At 47.2% G+C, this 20,915-nt stretch overlaps 1 protein-coding gene and 1 pseudogene across 2 annotated transcripts; one reads left to right on the top strand and one right to left on the bottom strand.

Annotated features, from left to right (window-relative positions):
• On the bottom strand, nt 80-4,593 carry NICN1 (nicolin 1). 2 transcript variants are annotated; one of them, XM_018038310.1, is made up of 6 exons: nt 4,335-4,592; nt 2,918-3,094; nt 2,545-2,658; nt 1,845-1,916; nt 1,424-1,528; nt 80-1,349 (listed from the first exon to the last, which is right to left on the bottom strand). In XM_018038310.1, the coding sequence occupies exons 1-6, from the start codon at nt 4,464-4,466 to the stop codon at nt 1,308-1,310; spliced, it is 642 nt and encodes a 213-aa protein (XP_017893799.1). In that variant the 5' UTR covers nt 4,467-4,592; the 3' UTR covers nt 80-1,307. The 2 variants fall into 2 exon arrangements, with proteins under 2 accessions (XP_017893799.1, XP_017893800.1); XM_018038311.1 differs by having other exon boundaries at nt 81-1,349; nt 2,918-3,034; nt 4,335-4,593.
• LOC102179991 lies at nt 12,754-13,305 on the top strand (annotated as a pseudogene).

The following is a 20,915-nucleotide window of genomic DNA, read 5'->3' as shown; positions in this document are numbered from 1 at the left end:
CAGAATACCACTGTAAGCTGGCCTCCTGGGAGGGCCTCCTGCCCTCTCCCTGGGCGAACATAGATAGCCAGCACAGGGATGCATTCCACAGGTATTTATTGATCTTGCTGCACACTAGGCCCTGTGCTGGGGACGCAGCTGTGCAGGAGGTCTGCCATCCCAGGGACCTCCCCGCTCCCACCCACACACACTGAGGGCTGCTACTCCCTGAGCACAAGACTGTGATCATTACCCTCTCAGCAAAAGCTGAATGGGGCTAAGTCAATGACCCTGCAGGCAGATTCCACCTGCAAGAACTCTGATGGTGGAGAGCAGGTGACCACAAAAGGTGGCTGACCTTCCCCCAGAAAGCTGTTGAGCCCCAACACACATTGCCGAACTGCTTCCCGGTAGCCGCCAGAAGAAAGCCACGTAAAACCAGAGAGAAGCAGGATTTTCTCATAAGAAAAACAGCCTGTCTTATTCAGCTGCTGGTCTGGGGTTGTAGGAAATCTCAGCTTCTCAAAAAACACCATTGTGACCCCTCACCCGGACCCACCACCCCACCAAGGTTGATCCCTCATCATTCTGAGCATGGCTTGTAGAACGGGGTGAATGGAGGAGGGGCAAGGATGTGATTTGGGCTCCATCAGATGGCAGACAAGTCCCAGGACTCATTTTCAGGCCCCAGCCTTGCTGGAGGCACCGCCCAGACCCAACAGGTGGACAGACCCATTTGAACACACATCCAGGAGCCAGCTCAGAGACCAAGGGACTCAGGCTGCCCCACTTCCCAGCCCTGTGTGGCTCCTAAGGCAAGCAGCAGAAGGGTTTAGACAGGAATTTTTTCTTTTTGTGGGCATAACACAAAGGGAGAGAGACCACTAGGAGGCGCAAAAGGAAGAAACGGGGGTTCTTGTTTCTCCTTCAAGCTTCCAGGCGATTAATATAGGCAACTTCCAAGGTTCTGGGAGGTGACCCTAGCCCACTGCGCTCTGGGGTGCGAGAGCAGGCAGAAGACAGGAATGTGCAGCTTGGCAGGGGAACAGAGGGCACAGAGGGATTCTTAGTAACAGAACTGGAGTGTTTTTAGGGAGAAGAAGGAGTTTCAGGTTGCAGTCAGCTGAGGACAGAGTGCATCCCCTCTAGGAGCTCATGCTAAAGCAACACAGTGAGCCCCCAGGAATCTTGACTCTGTAAACGTGGTCCTGACAGAAGGTGCATGCAGGCAACACTTGGAATGCATGGGGACAGCACTTCAGCCTCTGATGGGGGTCCAAACTGGGCCTAGGTGGGCATGGATGGCCGACGTCTCGATGAGCCACGGCTCAAGTGTAGGAGAGCAAGTTCAGGTCATAACAGCCATCCACCTGCAACACAAAAGCCCATCAGACCTGACCCACTCAGGCCAAAGGGAGCCACGCAGAGGGAAGTGATCACTCACATCAAAGCGGCCGATCCTTGTGGAGGTGTGGCTGGCCCGGATCATCTCTGTCAGCGCCCACATCTGCTGGACCTCGGACGATACCCTGCTGGGGTCTGGGAGACCCTGCTCCAGAAGGAGGGGTCAGTGGCCATGGGTCTCTCCCCAGCAGTGCCCTCAGAACTCCAGAGAGGCCAAGTGGGGCTGTGGGGCCCTCCAGCTGACATTCCCAGATGACTTGTGAAACATGACGATGGGGCCTGATGTGCAGTAGGTAGCCCAGCCCCACACAGAGATGCCTCAGATCCCAGAAGGGAGGTCCCACAGGGTGAACCAAAGGCCCTGGGTCTACCCCCAGATTCTTGCAGAAAGGTGTCCCCTTGGGCTTATGCTGGACACCAGAGCTGCTCACATACGGTTCTCACCCAGGGCGAGGGCTTACCTCAAGAAGGGGAGTGGGCTGTTCACAAGGCACTGGATGGGACAGCCACTTGGGGAAGGTCATGGAAGGGCTCTGCAAAGCAAAGGGTACTGCCCTGAGTAGGGCACAGTACGAGAGCCCTGGAACCAGAGCCCAAGGTCCTGACGACAGACAGAAGGGCCCCTGAGCCCCAGACACTGAGAAAATCCTTTTCAGGACCCAAGGGCACATAAACTGCCTAAATTCTTCTGCTGCAAAAGGAAGCCCCATGAAGACAAGGGCCAGAAGCAGATTCTGGTCCATGAAAGTTCCAGATATGAAAGAGGCAGTGAGTGAGCGAGTGAAGTCGTGATCCCATGGACTGTAGCCTACCAGGCTTCTCCGTCCATGGGATTCTCCAGGCAAGAATACTGGAATGGGTTACCATTTCCTTCTCCAGGGGATCTTCCCGACCCAGGGATTGAACCCGGGTCTCCAGCATTGGAGGCAGATGCTTTAACCTCTGAGCCACCAGGGAACCCAAGTAGCCCCCAAAGTCAGGAAATATGAGGGCATGCCCTCACCTCTCATCATGAGCTTCCAGAATTCCCACCTGGCTAATTTCCCTGTGAGTCTCCCCATCCTTACCCATCCACTGCCACCCACACCCCCAGGCCTTCCACCCATAGCTAGGAGCCCCGTGAAGAAAGGGCCAGCCAACAGCTCTGGGCTGGTCACTCACCTTTGGTCCCTGCTGGAAGATCTGAAGCTCCTCCACTGTGAAAGACAACCACAGTGGTGATGGCTGTCTCAGAATCAGGCGCAGTTCCAGTACTTGGGCCATGTCACACAGCATCTGACACATAAACACACAGACACACACACAAGGACCCAGAGAGGCCCCAGCTCACTGCCCAGGAGCCAACCAGGATTGAGCCGAGGGGCCTTCTCCCCAGGCCTTGGAGAAGGAAAAGTATCCTCCAAGGCACTTACCAAAGAACCACAACCCAGTCCAGCCTTGCCCACCCCTCTTTGCGCATGTACCCTGGCCCAGACCCCAGGCCCCTTGGGAGCCCTCATCTGGGCTGCCCTGGCCACGCTGAGTCCCAGCTGACCTGGTGCTTGAACAGCGATACGTACTCCTGGGCTCCCTCCTCACTATGTGGATCGGGCATCAGGCAGAAGTCCCGCAGGCAGGTCACCCACTTGGCTGGAGTGTGTGTTGAGGTGTGCTGGCGAACACGGATGGTCAAAAAGGCTGTGTAGTAATTCTTAAACATGATCTCCTGCAACTAGGGCACATACAACCCACCAAAACAAATCAGACCAAGGTCCAGGGCAGGAGGGGTTTCAAAAGCACCACCTCTTCCTCCACTGAGGAATGGACTCTTCTGGCAATCTAACAATTTCAATAAGAACCCACGGGGGCTTTGCTTTCCAAGAAGAACTCACAGTCTAAATAAGCACATCATACAAACAAACCATGATCTCAGGTCTCGCCGTATGTCCTTCATGCTGCCAGAGGTCAGAGCCCTACCTAACTCCAGAGGACTCAGAAAATGTACAGATGAGTTCCTCAAGTGGACGGTCAAAGGGTAGAAAATGTAAAAGCAGCATGCAAAGGAGCACCAAGAAGCGAACCTGGCACACGCCTGTGACAGAGAGTGGTTCAGCCTAGTTACAATAGTTCTCATCACTGGATAGTCATCAGAATTAATCAAGGAGGCGATTCCCTGGTGGTCCAGTGGTTAGAACTCGGCACTTTCACTGCCAGGGCTGGGATTCAATCCCTGGTTAGGGAACTAGGATTTCACATACCACGTGATGCAGCCAAAAAAAAAAATACTGAAGGAAAAATTTTTTAAAGTATAGGTGTACAGGCTCCACCCCAGACCTACTGAATCAGGGTTACCAGGGTTGGGCACTTTAATGAAGTCTCCCAGCCTAGGGAATAGCTTGAGTAAGAACCATACACTACAGGACAAAGTGGGTGGGGCCGAGAGGCAAGGAGGGCAAAGACACAAAGTGGCTCTGAACTTCAAGCCATTAGAAAGTGGACTTTGTCCCGTGTTGAGGGCCTGCGGTGTCGTTACTCATGGTAACTGGAGTCTGGAAACTGCAGCCACTGGTAAGATCCTAATGAGGTTTGAGTTGAACAGCAGGGTCTGTTGGAATGTGTAGGCAGCAGGTATGGGGGTAATTCATTGTCAAATGATACCTAGCCAGTGGCCAGGGACAAAATCACCTCGCACCTCTGTTTGGTTCAAAACTGTTATTTCGAGCACCTAGCCTACTATTCTGGCACTTCCGTGTTAACACCGTTCTGGACATGGGGGAGAGAAGTTGAAGTGAACAGACGAGGAAACTGCACTCTAATATGTGTTAACAAAAGGAATAAAGAAACGGTTAACTGACTATTACGGGCGAGGTACCGCAGAGGCTTTCAGCAAAGGATTCACTGCCTGGGACACGCCCGAGTTCCCAGATAAGCCCCGCCCAGGAGCCCCGGTCGCGCCCACAGGGCTTGCTCACCTCGAAGGGCGCGACGCTGGGGAAGGTGACATCAATGACCAGCACACCAGGCCGGCCTTGGGAGGTCCGCACGTCGCCCACCTGCAGGGCCACGGTACCTTTCACATGGCAGGGGACAGACACGCGGGACATGGTGACAGCGGCCGCGACAACTCACAACCGCCGCTCCTGGCCTCTGCCCAGTGGTTCTTCCCGGCGTCCTCAGCAGGGCCTCAGGAACTACAACTCCCGAGAGGACCCGCGCTAGGCCAGCCAGGCCAGTCACCGATGCTCCGGGCGGCCGGAATTCGGAAGTGCTTGCGGAAGTGCTCCTGCAGCCAATAACGGAGCGAGCGAGCCGTAGAGGTCCGTCGCAGACCACGCCCAAGAACGGCCTAGCCGTCGATACAATCGTGCTGAACTCTCTAGGCACCCGAAGTCTTACTCCTTTTCTGCCTCTGTGACGGGCGGACTTAATTTAGCGCGTAAAGTTACAAGCATGAGTGAGCATGTCTGGAAGACATTGATTGCAGTAGATATTAAGCCCTCCCACCCTTTTTTTAAAGGGCAAAGGATTTGAAGAGATAATTCACAAAAGAAGATAAATAGCCAATATGCCCCTGAAAAGATGCCTAACATGAGTATTCATCAGGGAAATACAAATTAGAACTTCCCTGCACCCACTGCTACTGCTGCTGCTAAGTCGCTTCAGTCGTGTCCGACTCTCTGCAACCCCATAGACAGCAGCCCACCAGGCTCCTCTGACTCTGGGATTCTCCAGGCAAGAATACTGGAGTCGGTTGCCATTTCCCTCTCCAATCCTGCACCCACTAGACAGGCTACAATTAAAAACTGAGAATGTGGAACCCTTATCCGCTGATAATTTCCTGCCACTTTGAAAGCAGTTTGGCCATTTTTTATGGACTAAATTTATACCTAAAATATGATTCAGCCGTTGCACTCTTTAAGTATTTACCCAAGACAAATGAATTAAGCGTCCATTCAAAGGCTTTATTCATAATAGCCAAAGTTTGGAAATAATCCAGATGTCCAACACATGAGCAAATGAACAGATTAGGTAATTGTGGTATAGCCATACAATGAAATACTACTCAACAATAAAAAGAAATAAACATATCCACTTGTCTATCAACAGATGAATGGGTAAACAGTGTAATTACACAAAATGGAATTATTCAACCTTGAAATGAAGTTCTGGCACAGGCTTCAACATGGATAAAATATTTAAAACATTAAAAATATTACACTAAGTAAATAAGCCAAATATAGAAGAGCAAATATTGTATAATTCCACTGAGGTACCTAGAAGAGGCAAACTCATAGAGACAGAAAGTTGAATAGAGGTTGCAGGGCCTGGGGAGGGAGAAATACAGAGTTGTTGCTTAACAAGTACAGGGGTTTAGTTCAAGATGGATGAAAAAAAAAATCTAAAAATACTGGTGAGAAGTACTCAGCACTATGAATGTACATAAGGTCAATGAAGTATGTGTGCAGTTAAATGAATAAATGGTAAATTTTATGTCATGTATGTTTTACCACAATAAAAAACAAATGAACAACTGATATACACAGTACCACTACTAGATTTCAAATGTACTATATTCAGCAAAAGAAGTCAGACTCAAGTGAGTTCATATGGTATGGTCCCACTTACGTGAAGTTCTAGAAAAGTGACAATTAATCTAGCTAATATAAATCAGAACAGTTTTCCCTGGGGCCAAGGGTGAAGGGAGGAGATTGACTATGAAGAAGTACAGGTGAATATTTGGGGAGGATGAGAAGGTTCTAGGACTCGATTGGCTGTGGTTGTATTTCTTTAGACTTTTGTCAAAATTCATTAAACAATCCTTAAGATATGTGCATTTAAAAAAATTTTTATTTTAATTTTTTGTCTTCCCCACTGGGCATGTGGAATCTTAGTTCCCTGACCAGGGATCAAACCTGGCACCCCTGCATTGGAAGCATGGAACCTTAACCACTGCACTGCCAGGGAAGTTTAAATGTATGTACGTTTTATTATATATAAATTATACTGCATTTGGGACTTCCCTGGCTTCCAGTGCTTAGGGCGTGAGTTCAATTCCTTGTCGGGAAACTAGGATCCCACAGGCCACACAGCAGGGCCACAATAAATAAATATTGATTTGTAAAAAAAAAAAAGTATGCCTCAATAAAGAAATAAAAAATAAAGATAATAAGAAAAAAGGAGTGGGAGGGAGGTTCAAGAGGGTGGGGACATGTGTATGCCTATGGCTGACTCATGTTGATATATGACAGAAACCAATACAAGATTGTAAAGCAATTATCCTTCAATTTAAAATAAATTTAAAAACAAACAAAAATAAGTTATACCTCAAGGAACATAATTCAACAAGAAAAAAATTCACCATCTTATTTATCATCACCACCATCCTTCCAGAAACCTGTGGAAACAATGACCCAGAAATTGTCAGTTAAGCCTGCTAAAGCATATGGAGCCCATAACAAAGCTGAGGCCAGACACAGTTCAGTGATTTCCGAAGCCAAGAAAGCAGTATTGAGGAGAGCGGGAACCAGAGCCCCTTTTGCGTTCCTTCTTTCTAAGTCAGAACCCTCCAGGTAAACCCTCCACCTTTGGTGACCCGGGCCTTCTCTGTGTGAGGTCTCCAAGAGACACAGGCCCAGTGTAGCCCATAGAATTCTTATAGTGGGGCATCAAACTGACACAAAACCATAATTCCAGGCCAGTCCAAGGAGCAGTCTGGAGGAGCTGAGCCTTCCCAGCCCAGATCTAGAGGCCTCCAGTGACAGAAGACCCTCCCTCCTTCATTATAATTTGGAACCTTGGGCTTTCCAGACTGCTCCCTGCTATCTCCGGACGCAACTGAGCGACTTCAATTTCACTTTTCACTTTCATGCATTGGAGAAGGAAATGGCAACCCACTCCAGTGTTCTTGCCTGGAGAATCCCAGGGTTGGGGGAGCCTGGTGGGCTGCCGTCTCTGGGGCCGCACAGAGTTGGACACGACTGAAGCGATTTAGCAGCAGCAGCAGCAGCAATGACTCCTTGCTTGGGTCCTTCCAGGTTCCTGAGGGTTTCTCCTTTAGGGAGCAGCATTCCCTGCCCCATACTGGAGCAGTGGCTTCCCTACATTCCAGAGGACTATAGGCCTCCTGAGAATCAGGAGGACACAGGCAGGTTGTGGTCTTCAGGACTCAGCTCTGACAGCAGATACATGAGGGCCCTCATCACAGATAAATCTCAGGTCTTATCTCTCTGGTAGACAGCTGCCTCTGCTCCATATATGTATGGAGAGAGAGAGCTCAACTGAAAGATCAAGTTTATGAACTTACAAACTGTTGGTTGCTGTGAGTACAGAGGCTGAGAACTCCCACGATCTGCAGCTTGCAGATCTGAATCCCAGGAAAGCCAGTGTATAGTCCTTCTTTAAAAAATAATTTATTGTTATTTATTTGCTTCTGCCAGGTCTCAGTTGTGGCAGGCAGGGCCTTTGATTTTCTTGCGGCGTGCGGACTCTTCATTTTATTTTTTTTTCAGTTAGCACAGCATGTGGGATCCAGATCTCTGATTAGGAATTGAATCCCAGGCTTTGGCAGCGCCACTGATTCTCAGTCACTGGACCATCAGGAAGTCCCACCAATGTGTAGTTCTAGTTCAAGTCTGAAGGCATAAGAACCAGGAGAGCTGATGTTATAAATTCCAGTCCAATCGCTGGCAGGCTTGGAGACCCTAAAAGAGCTGATGTTTTGGTCCTAGCCCAAAGGCTGGAAAAAAAAACACACCAATGTTTGAGTTCAAGCAATCAGATGTGAGGGGTTTCCTTTTATACTCAGGCTTTTTGTTCTAGTCAGAAATTCAATTCATTGGATGAGGCCTGCCCATATTAGGGAGGGTAATCTGTTTTACTCAATCTATTCAAATATTAATCTCAAAAACTAAAAAAAAGGGAGAGAGAAAAGAAATAAACCGATGTTAATCTGACACAGAAACACCCTCAGACACACACCCACACACCCAATAATGCTTGGCTAAATATCTAGATACTCCCTGGTCATTTCAAATTGATGTATAAGATTAATCATCATACAGTATGGTTTTTTGTTTTTGGTATGTTTTTATTTATTTTTTTTGTTTTCTGTATGTTTTTAAATTTCCACATATATAACATTTTTTTTTTCAGTTTTCCTTATCTTATTGATATCTAGTTTCATTCCATTATGACCAGAAAGGAAAAAATACTCCAAGTGATTTCAATCTTTTTAAATTTATCGAGACTTGTTTGTGGCCTAACACATGACTTACTCTGGAGAGAGTTCCACGATCGCTTGAGAAGAATGTATATCCTGGTATTGCTGGATAAAATGTTCTGAACATCTGTTAGGTCTCGTTGGTTTACAGTATTGCTCAAGTCCTCCATTTCCTTATTGATCGTGTCTGGTTCTATCCATCATTGATAGTGGAATACTGAACTATTATTGGAGCACTGTGTATTTTTCCTTTCAATTCTGTCGATTGTTGCTTCATGTATTAATATTTTGGGGCTCTGTTGTAAGATGTGTGAACATTCATAACTGTTATATCTTCTTGCTCTATTGTACCTTTTATTAATATTTTCCTTCTTTGTCTCTTGTAACCTATTTTGACTTAGGTCTAATTTGCCTTACGATCATTTAGCCACGCAGCTCTCTTTTGGTTACTGTTCAAATGGAATATATTTTTCCACCCCTTAGTTTCAACTTCTTTGTGCTCTTATACCTAAAGTGAGTCTCGGGACTTCCCTGGTGGTCCAGTGGCTAAGCACTCTCAGGGCTAGAGGGTCCAGGTTTGATCCCTGATGAGGGAACTAGATCCCACATGCCACAGGGGAGACCCACATGCCTCAGCTATAATAAAAAAAGATCTGGTACGCTGCAAAGAAGATCGAAGACCCCACGTGCTGCAACTAAGACCAAGTGCAGCCAAATAAATAAATATTTAAAAATAAATAAATAAAGTGAGTCTCTTATAGATACATATAGATAGACCATTAAAAAAAAAAATTCAATCTGGGGAATTCCCTGGCAGTCCAGTGGTTAAGACTGGACTCACACGCTTTGGGCTTCCCAGGTGGCTCAGTGATAAAGACTCCGCCTGCCGGATGCAGGAGACATAGGTTTGATCCCTGGGTCAGGAAGATCCCCTGGAGAAGGAAATGGCAACCCACTTCAGTATTCTTGCCTGGAGAATCCCATGGACAGAGGAACCTGGTGACAGAGGAGTCCATGGGGTTGCAAAGAGTCAGACACGACAGAACAACTGGGCATGCAATTGTTTTCACTGCCAAGGGCTTGGGTTCAATCCCTGGCCAGGGAACTAAGATTTCATAAACTGTGCAGCATGGCCAATACATAAATAATGAAAATACTACATATGTCATCTGAATGACCAAAATATATATTTCTCATATATATTTGATCTTTACCCACAGTTTCTGGTTCACAATCTTTCAAAACTCTTGGAATTTCCTGGGAGATAAGAGCAATGGGATAATACTTGGCTTCTCATCCTCAAATCCTGAAAACCCTTTAGGGAAAGTGACTTTTGGATCCCACCCAAGGGTGGGGGCTGATTGCAGGAGAACTTTTAGTCTCACTCCCCAGACCTCAAGGGAGGGGAGAATGGCTGGAGGTTAAGTCAGTCACCAGTGGCCAATGATTTAATCAATCATGTAACTGAAGCTTCCATAAAAACCCCAAAAGGACAGGGTTCAGAGACCTCTGGACTGGTGTGCAGAGAGTGGTGCCTGGAGAGGGAATGGAAGCTCCACACCCCTTGCCATGCCTGGCTCTCTGTATCTCTTCTGGCTATTGATGGGTATCTTTTAATAATCCTCTTAGAACAAACCAGTAATCTAGTAACTAAGATGTTTCACTGAGTTCTGTGAATTGTTCTAGCAAATTGATGGAAATTGAGAAGCAGGTCTTTGGAAGTTCTGATGTATAGCCAGGGGGTCAGAAGTACAGGTGACAAGATTTGAGACTGGCAGCATAAGTTGGAGAGGGTTATTGTAAACTCAATATATAGCCAGTTGGTTAGAAGCACAGGTAACAACCTGGGCTTGTGACCTCTATCTGCAGTGGAGGGCAGTCTTGTGGCACTGAGCCCTTGACCCATGGAATTTGATTTTATCTCCAGATAGATAGTAGCAGAATTGAGTTACACTCTCAAACACCTTGTGGAGAAACCTTATTCCCTGAAACAAGGTTCAGGGAAGCCTTATTTACTCCATTAAATGTAGGGACTTCCCTGACATGCCAGTGTTTGAGATACTTTGCTTCCACTGAAGGAGGCCTGGGTTCAGTCCATGGGTAGGGAGCCTGGATCTCACGTACTACACGGTGAGATGAAAAAATTGAAAAAAAAAATTCAGTTGATCTTTTGTATTATATCACTTTAATTCTGTTCTTTCCTTTTTTTGTATCTTTTTAAACTATTTCCTTAGTGGCTTACTTGGGGTTTCCCCAGTGACAGACAGTAAAGAATCCACCTGCAATGTGGGAGACCTGGGTTGGATTCCTGGGTTGGGAAGATCCCTTGGAGGAGGGCATGGCAACCCACTCCAGTATTCTTGCCTGGGAAGTCCCATGGTGTCCATGGGAGCCTGGAGGGCTACAGTCCATACAGTTGCAAAGAGTTGGATGCAACAGAGCAACATGAATTTATAATAGTTGTTTTATACACTTGCCTTTTAAATCATGTAGAAAAAAGACATCACAAATCACATCAAAAGTATCTTGATCTTGTTAAGGGCCAAATCCCGGCTATGACAAGCCCAGTGAGGTACACTAAGCCCAGGACCTGAATTATGTTTCCTTAACAGAACATTCCTTGACCAAATTAGGAAGGCTTCCCTTAAACACCAGCCAGAAAGAGACAGGACATGCGCTCATCCTGCCTGGCCAATCATGTAACGCCAGCTACTCCTGTAACTGAGACAAAGAACTGCCTGTATATAAGCCGCCATACTCCTTTGTTCGGGGCTCTTGTCGGATTCCACTGTGCTGGATAAGACTTGGGCCCTAGCGCGCTAGAAATAAACTCCCTTTTTGCTTTTGCATTACTGTGGTGGACTTGTTCTCTCGGTCGGTTCGGAGATATGGGCTCGGTGTATAACAATCTTGGCTTTTATATTTACCTATGAAGTTACCTTTCCTAGTGTTCTTTACTTTAAATAATTGACTTCCCTGGTGGCTCAGACGGTAAAGCTTCTTGCTTACAATGTGGGAGACCTGGGTTCTATCCCTGGGTCAGGAAGATCCTCTGCAGAAAGAAATGGCACCCCACTCCAGTACTCTTGCCTGGAAAATCCCATGGACGGAGGAGCCACAGATAGTCAGACAGACTGAGTGACTTCACTTCACTTTATTTTATTTATTTTTATTTTTATTTTTTTCCCTCAGTCGTGTTCAACTTTTTGCAACCCCATGGACTATAGCCTGCCAGGCTCTTCCATCCATGGGATTCTCCAGGCAAGAGTACTGGAGTGGGTTGCCATTTCCTTCTCCAGTTCACTTTATTTTAAATGATGGTTTCAAGTTACATCCTGTCCTTTCAATTAAACCTAACGACTCCCTTTGGCATTTCTTGTAGGGCAAGTCTACTGCTATATTGTTGCTTATTTTAAATAAGTCAATAGGGACTTTCCTAATCCTCTTGTGGTTAAGACTCCACCCTTCCCCAGCAGGGGGCACAAACTGGGTTAGCACTAGAGCTAAGGTGGTGCTCCTGCTGCTAAGTCACTTCAGTCGTGTCCGACTCTGTGCAACCCCATAGATGGCAGCCCACCAGGCTCCCTCGTCCCTGGGATTCTCCAGGCAAGAACACATTGCCTTCTCCAATGCATGAAAGTGAAAAGTGAAAGGAAGTCGCTCAGTCGTGTCTGACTCTTAGCGACCCCATGGACTGCAGCCTACCAGGCTCCTCCGTCCATGGGATTTTCCATGCAAGAGTACTGGAGTGGGGTGCTATTGCCTTAAAGAATCTGCCTTCCAATGCAAGAGACACAGGTTTGATCCCTGGGTCAGGAAGAGCCCATGGAAGAGGAAATGGCAACCCACTCTAGTATTTGTGCCTGGAAAAGTTCATGGACAGAGGAGCGTGGGGGGCTACAGTCCATGGGGTCACAAAGAGCTGGACACAACTGAACGACCTGAAGATCACAGGGAGCTAAGATTCCCATGCGCCTGGCAGTGCAGCTAAAAAAAAAAGTTTAAAGTTTCCTGTTTTAATTTCGAACGCATAAACATCTACTCGAGAGATATAACCCACATAAAATCTCTTGAGTTGTCCTCGGTTATTTTAAGAGTGTAGGACAGAGGAGCCTGTCATGCTACAGTCCACGGGGTCACAAAGAGTTGGGCTCAACTTCACAAAAACAACAATGTTGACACTGCCAAGCAAATTGAAGCAGGGTGGTGGTCTCAAAGAGTCCTGGGTGTCACTTACAGCCTCTGACTCCACTCGGTGGGTGTCCGTGAGACAGGCTGCTTGTTAAAGAGGTGGCAGAACCTGAAGCTAATTTACTTTGTACGTGCAAAGTGCAACTTCCTAATCTGAACAAGTTCCATCGCTTTCAGCTGTCACTCCGGATAAGGGTTACTACAACGGTGGCGAATTAACTGAAGTTTTCGATACGTACAACATGCTGCCTCCCAAAGTGAAATGCTTGTCCAGGATCTGGCACCCCCAGCATCACAGAGACAGGCGAAATACCCCTAAGTTTACTGAGAGAAAACTCAATGTTCTCCACTGCTTGGGGCACTGGCTGGACTCCCAAGAGGACACGGAAGGATGTTGTTTGGGGATTAAACTGTTTACTAATCTTTTGAGTTTCGATGATCCACTAAATATTGGAGCTGCAGAACATGATTTGTGGGACAGGGAGGACTTCCGGAATAAAGCTGAAGACTACATTAAGCGTTAGGCCAGATGACTGGAGTAGCAGATTGTAAGGCCATGGATTGCACATTAAGAAGCTTATCTCCAGGCTTCCTGGTGGCTCACTGGTAAAGAATCCACCTGCCAATGAAGAAGACACAGTTTCCAATCCCTGGTCCGGGAAGATCCCACAGGCCAAGAAGTAACTAAGCCTGTGGATCAAAACCACTGAGCCTGTGCTCTAGAGCCCAGGAGCCACAACTACTGAGCCCACACGCCGCAGCTACTGGAGCCCGCTCGCCCTAGAACCCGCACTCCGCAACAAGAGAGGCCACTGCAATGAGAAGCCTGCGGACTGCAACTAGGGAAAAGCCCGTGCAAACAGTGAAGACCCAGCACAGCTGAAATAAAGAAAGAAAGAAAATTGTATATTAAAAAAATAAGTTTGTCTTCAACTGAAACCAGAAGGTTGTTCCCTCCCCAGTCGAGTAAAAACCATTCTACACCTGCCCATTGCAGACAGAGTTACACATAAATAAAGGAAGAAAATGTGTTTGAGGTTCTAAAGAGTTGTCTGCTCACCTTAACATGCTTACTTTTTGGAAACTGCACTGTACAGGCTGTTGATGAGGTTCCCGAGAAGTTGTAATGAACTCAACATTGAGGCTAGAGCTGCTTTTATGCACGTTCCCAAAATTCCCTGCTCAGGTGATGCTAATGATGTGTTCATTGTAGGTTGCAGGTTGGCAATCAGAAACAGGCTCCAAACTGTGATTGCACACAAATTCTTTTAGCTCCTTCCACAAATGTTGGTCCTGCCAAGATGTTATGAAGCTTCCCAGAATGCATAGTAGATCCCTTAATGAAATGCATATTTTATTTAAGTATATGTTGGGACAGATTTGTTATTTGTACAATTTAACACTTTGTTTTTTTTTGTTTTGTTTTGTTTTCATTTAGTTTGTATTTTCATTGTATAGTGCAGACAGAAAGATGTTAGGTCAAGCAACTTTTTTTGGGGGGGGCGGTTAAGCAACTTTTGAGGAAGAATACAAAAAAAAAAGAAAGGCAAAAAATAAAAGGAGTGTATGTGTTCTCAAAATAAAAACTTTGAGATCTGCTGTTCTAGGGTTTATAAATGGTTAGATCATGGCTGTGAGAGAATAAATATTCTTACATTTAATCAATAACATCAAATTTCTTCCCAAAATGGTCCTTTGTTTCCCCAAAATAACAATAAGCAATAATCTTTTTAAACTGCATCTCTGGCCCTCCCTTCCTAATCTATCTCTTACACTATTCTATTCCCTGCTCTGGCCACGTTAGCCTCACATTGTCCCAGGCTTACAGGTTTACTTCCCCCTGTTTGCTCACCCTCTCTCCTTTCTTCTTCTCAGCCCTGATATCTCCTTACCTGACATCATATTACACGTTCGTTTATATGTCTGACCATCCTTTGGAACTGCACTGTCAAACAGAAATAAAATGCAAGCGACAAATGTGAGTCCCATATGTAATTTAAAAATTCTCAGTAGTTACGTTAAAACAGTAAAAAAAAAAAAAAAAGGTATTCTTAATATTTTATAAACGAACGTGCAAGAGATAGATTGGAATGGCTTGCAGTTGGCACCCTTCCTTAGAATAGATCCCAGAAATCTGAGAAAACATCTCCTGGTTGGCAACCCTCTGACATAATAAAGACAATACCACCATCTGGATGAGAATGAGGGGTAATGCACTCTTGAAAATCACGTCCCAGCTTCTGGGAACACATCTCCGAGGCTGGCAGTTCAGCTCAGTTCAGCAGTCAGTCTTGTCCGACTCTTTACGACCCCATAGACAGCAGCACGCCAGGTTTCTCTGTCCATCACCAACTCCAGGAGCTTGCTTAAACTCATGTCCATCAAGTCAGTGATGCCATCCAACCATCTCATCCTTTGTTGTCCCCTTCTCCTCCCGCCTTCAATCTTTCCCGGCATCAGGGGCTTTTTCCAAAGAGTCGGTTCTTTGCATCAGGTGGCCAAAGTATTGGAGTCTCAGCTTCAGCATCAGTTCTTCCAATGAATATTCAGGACTGATCTCCTTTAGGATGGACTGGTTGGATCTCTTTGCTGTCCAAGCGACTCTCAAGGGTCTTCTCCAACACCACAGTTCAAAAGCATCAATTCTTCGGCGCTCAGCTCTCTTTATATTCCAACTCTCACATCCATGCGTGACTACTGGAAAAACCGTAGCTCTGACTAGACGGACCTGGCTGGCAACCCTCTGACATAATAGGGACAACAGCACCATCTGGTGGGAAATGGAGGGTAACACACAGATGGGAATCGGGTCCGGGCTCTCTATGAACATAGCGACTTGCCGGCAACCTTCTGATAAAATAAGGACAACACCACCATCTGGTGGGGAATGAGGGGTAATGCACCCATGAGAATCAGGCTCCGGGACTCAAGGCTGGTGGAGGGGATATAAGGTGGAGATGGGCTCTGGGTGCCTGGAACGTTATTCCCTACCTGTGTCTTGGACCCTCAATTTCCCAGAAATCTTTCTCATACCTTATCTCTCAGTATTACCAAAGTAACTATCATATTAAGAATTCTATCAATAATAAAAAACAAGGAGACTATGCCAGGCTCCCTTTTGCCTGGTCTACTCCTAAACTCTGGAAATGACTGTCTGAAAGAGTATCCTACAAGCCAGCCCTCTGCCAAATCCTTATTATCATTCTTTTTTTTTTTGGTCAGCCCTGGCAAGTTGTAGAATCTTAGTTCCCTGACCAGGGATCGAACCTGGGTCCTCAGCAGTAAAAGCCAAGAATTCCAACCACTGAACTGCCAGGGAACACCTTGCACAGTCACACACACACACACACACACACACACACACACACACACACACACACAAGCTGCTCTTGCTTGTAATGTTTGGGGTTCCAGAAAGAGTCTGTATGTATAAAATTGTGCTGAATGAATGGCACCCTTGTCTAATGGCATAGTTTCCAATAACAATCAAGTTTCTGATCCAGGTGGGGAAAGTGTCTAGTAATGTTGAGTAAACAAAGCAGAATAGTAATAAGAGTAATAACAACAACATTCAGAAAATGAAGATCATGGCATCCGGTCCCATCACTTCATGGGAAATAGATGGGGAAACAGTGGAAATAGTGTCAGACTTCATATTTTGGGGCTCCAAAATCACTGCAGATGGTGATTGCAGCCATGAAATTAAAAGACACTTACCCCATGGAAGAAAAGTTATGAGCAACCTAGATAGCATATTCAAAAGCAGAGACATTACTTTGCCGACTAAGGTCCGTCTAGTCAAGGCTATGGTTTTTCCTGTGGTCATGTATGGATGTGAGAGTTGGACTGTGAAGAAGGCTGAGCGCCGAAGAATTGATGCTTTTGAACTGTGGTGTTGGAGAAGACTCTTGAGAGTCCCTTGGACTGCAAGGAGATCAGCCCTGGGATTTCTTTGGAAGGAATGATGCTAAAGCTGAAACTCCAGTACTTTGGCCACCTCATGCGAAGAGTTGACTCACTGGAAAAGACTTTGATTGGGGGCAGGAGGAGAAGGGGACGACTGAGGATGAGATGGCTGGATGGCATCACGGACTCGATGGACGTGAGTCTGAGTGAACTCCGGGAGTTGGTGATGGACGGGGAGGCCTGGCGTGCTGCGATTCATGGGGTCGCAAAGAGTGGGACACGACTGACTGACTGAACTGAACTGAACTGAAGATTTAGCATTTACTACATAAGGGCACTGGTCTCTTTATGCTTGTGTTCTTCCTTCATTCCACTCCCCTTCAAGGTAGAAATCACAATTATGTATTGCAGGTAAGAGAAATGAGTGGCACGGTTTAAATATTTGCCCAAGGCCATAAAACTGAGGAGTGCCCATACTGGGTTTCGGTTTTGGCAGAAGGACACCGTGTTGTAAACAGAATCTGGCTTCAACTCTGTGATTTTGGTAATTTAATAAATACAGACTGAGCACATTTTTTTTTAACATGGGCATACAGCAGTTAACAAGTCTCTCCTCTCATAGAATATTCATTCTTGTGGAGGAGATAAGACCAATAAATCAGTTTACATACATCGTCTACAAGTGATAAGCATGCTGAACAAAACAGCTAATAAGGCATCCAACACAGCCTTGCTAGGATTCAGCTAGGCTCTTTGTTAAAAGCCTTCAGGGGCATTCCCTGGTGGTCTAGTAGTTAGGATTTGGTGCTTTCATTGCTGTGACCTGGGTTCAGTTTAATCCCTGAAGGGGGAAGTGAGATGCTGCAAGCCCCAAGACAAAAAAAAAAAAAAAAAAAGGCCACCTGGATCCTAGGGAAGACAATAGTTCTTTCCCCATTTCCTACCCTGGGTTCAGCATTTTGATTGGCAGCAGGAAAGAAAGTTGGTGGCAAGAAAGTGACTAACAAGGCCAGGCTCTGCTTAAATGTGACCACACCCAAAGCCCTAAATGAGTAGATGAGGGATTCAGTTTCAAGACGAAACCAGTTGGGAAGGCTGTGCTGAGTGGGCAGTGAAGGTTGGGAGGGTCTGAGACTCAGGCCAGATCCAGAGATAAGGCATGATGTTGGAGAAGGCTCTTGAGAGTCCCTTGGACTTCAAGGAGATCCAACCAGTCCATTCTAAAGGAGATCAGCCCTGGGTATTCTTTGAAAGGAATGACGCTAAAGCTGAAACTCCAGCACTTTGGCCACCTCATGCGAAGAGCTGACTCATTGGAAAAGACCCTGATGCTGGGAGGGATTGAGGGCAGGAAGAAAAGGGGACGACAGAGGATGAGATGGCTGGATGGCATCACAGACTCAATGGACGTAAGTCTGAGTGAACTCCGGGAGTTGGTGATGGACAGGGAGGCCTGGTGTGCTGCGATTCATGGGGTCGCAAAGAGTCGGTCACGACTGAGCGACTGAACTGAACTGATGCTGAGCTCAAGGCGTGGTACAGGATAGGTGCTCCGTTAAGGTAGTGAATGACTGATAGAGCTGATAATTGAAAGGAATAAAACAAAACCCCAGGAGGTGTGTTGATGGGTGTGTGTGTGTGTAAATGAGCATTTAGAGCTTCCAGAATTCTCAGAGGCCCACAGGTTGGTGGCCAAACCCATCTGGAAGGCAAGCGGGCAGCAGATCCTGTTGGGGCGTAAGTGTAACTAGTCGAGCCCTGGTGAGTGCAGCACAAAGTTCTCAGCTGAGTTTGAAGACGCCCTTTCTTTCACACCAGGCACCCCCAACCTCTGGGCTGAGGACTGGTACTTCCTGTTAGACCAGCGACAAAGTTAGAAAAGAAATAAAATGCACAGTAAGTGTAATGCACTTGAATCATCCCCAAACCATCTTCCCCACCCCCGGTCCGTGGAAAAATTGTCTTCCATGAAATCAGTCCCTGATGCCCAAAACTTTGGGGACGGCTGCTTTACTGTATCTCCAATAAGATAATTTGAAGTCGTTCCAAAGAGGCGGCATAGCAGACCGGCCCCTTGAGTCTCCCTGGTTCAACCTCTCAGGCTCTAGAGGGCAGTGCAAGTCAAGACGGTCAGGAGCTGGCCCACGGCTCAGCCACTTGGGGCGGAACCAGACTGGCATTTCTTAAGCAGACTGCAGGGCTTTCTAGCCTGGAGAGCCTGCAAGCACTGCAGGATGTTCAGGGCCTTCTGTATTTTCTTCAATTATTTAATTTATTTATTTTTGGCCGTCCTGGGTCTTGGTAGCCGCTGCCAGGGCTTTCTCTAGTTGCAGGACGACTCTTCGTTGCGATGCGCGGCTTCTCACTGCACCGGCTTCTCCTGTTGCGAAGCATGGGCTCTAGAACAGGGGCTCAGGAGTTGCGGCACCAGGGAGTCTTCCTGGACGGGATCCAACCCATCTCCCTTGCACTGGCAGGCAGATTCTTATTTGCTGGACCACCAGGGAAGTCTGGATCTTTTTAAATGAGAGGCAAGATTGTGCGTTTAGGGAGTATTTGGGGAAAAGTGTCGATAGCTTTTTCCGATTACGGAGGTGAGGAAGGCTGGGGACTCTGCCACAGGGAATGAAATCCATGGTCTCCACTTCCCAGAGTTGGCTCTACACAGGTTCTACACTTTCTTCCTAAAGGTTGGCCAGTAGCCCCAGGTCCCTTGGGGCCTGTGGAGGACACAGCTGCTCTCGTCCAGGGAGCCTGTGTCCAGTGGTAGGAGGGGGTGGCAGGAAATAAGACTTTCTCTAGTTCTTAGGGGCTGCTGGGTACAGCTGGGCACTTGGAGCAGCTTCCTGCAGCTGCTACGGACAGGGAGCCAGGGAATGCTTGCCCGTGTTTCCTTGGCTTTCCTGGGACCCGCTCTCCTGACACTGAAGTCACTGGGCCCCACCAGGCCCCACTCTGGCCTCACCGTTGGTACATTTTATCCCATTATGAAAGGAATCTGGAACGAGATGACTCTAGTGCTGGGCAATGCGGGACCAACAGGAGGCTGCCCAGATGGTCTGTCTGGTCAGTTCTCCTCCCTCCTTCCCGGAGCTCCTCCATCTCAGCCCCCACACCCCATCCCATCCCAGACCCTTCTGTTTGGAGTCAGGCAAGTTTCAGCAGAGTCTAGGATGCCTAGTCAGGGTCTGCTCAGGCAGTCACCTCTACCCCATTCTCATGCACTAGGCCAGGCCTGGACCGGTCTGATGTGGCCGAAGCCCTCCTGGGAATTTCCCAATCCTGCGGGAAAGACCCAGCTTCAGTGACCTCTCCTCCAGGTGCACTCCTGGCCCAGACCATGCTTCCTGATGCCCCTCTCCTTGTGTGCAGCTTTCCCAGGGGTGTTGCAACACACACTTCTCTGTTGTCCCGGCTGTGTCTTGTAGTTCTCTGCCTTTGACCTTCTTGCATGTCTGGGAAAACAGTAAAGCACTTGGGTATATATTTTTTTCTTTTTTTTTGGCCATGCAAGAAGCATGTGGGATCTTAATTCCCCTACCAGGGATCGAACCTGCACCCCTGCATTTGAAGGCAGAGTCTTAATCACTGGACTGCCAGGGAAGTCCCTCTTTTCGCCCTTTGAACCTAGAATCCTCTGCCTTTTCCTCACTGATTTCTCCCTGCCCTCCCTAGTCCCTGATCACTCCCACAACTCAACAGGTCAAGACCCTACCAAGGCGATGCCGTGTAAACAAAGGGAGCAGGAGTCAAAGACCTGGCCCTGTTCTTCCAAGTCTGGAAAGCCCTCTCATGGTTCAGGGCCTCTGTGTCTGGGGCTCCAGAGGTGGACAGGTCTTGGGAGTTGAGGTTTTGACGCAGCTGTATCCATCTGGTCACTCATAAGGGGAGCCTGGCGTGCTGCAGTCCATGGGGTCGCAAAGAGTTGGAAGCGACAAAGCAACTGAACAGTAATAACAACTTATTCAGCAAGCACCAGTGGAGCTCCTTATTCTGGACTAGGCACAGTGTATGACAGTGAACACAGATCCACAGCTTGGCTACTTACTGGCTGTGTGACCTCTGGTGACTCTACACTTGGGCCTCAGTTTCCGCATCTGTAACTTGGAGCCAATAATTAATAGCCTCTGCAGAGCGTTGTTGGGAGGCCAAGTGAGATTTTGCGTGTCCAGGGCGAAGGACAGAGGTCAGCGACGGCAGCTGTTATTTTCAAGGGATATGTTTGTCCTCCAGAAGC

Source organism: Capra hircus, chromosome 22 (genome assembly GCF_001704415.2).
Source record: "Capra hircus breed San Clemente chromosome 22, ASM170441v1, whole genome shotgun sequence".
Lineage (NCBI taxonomy): Eukaryota > Metazoa > Chordata > Mammalia > Artiodactyla > Bovidae > Capra > Capra hircus.
The sequence above is the reverse complement of the archived record's forward strand: the minus strand, read 5'-3'. Positions and strand labels throughout refer to the sequence as shown.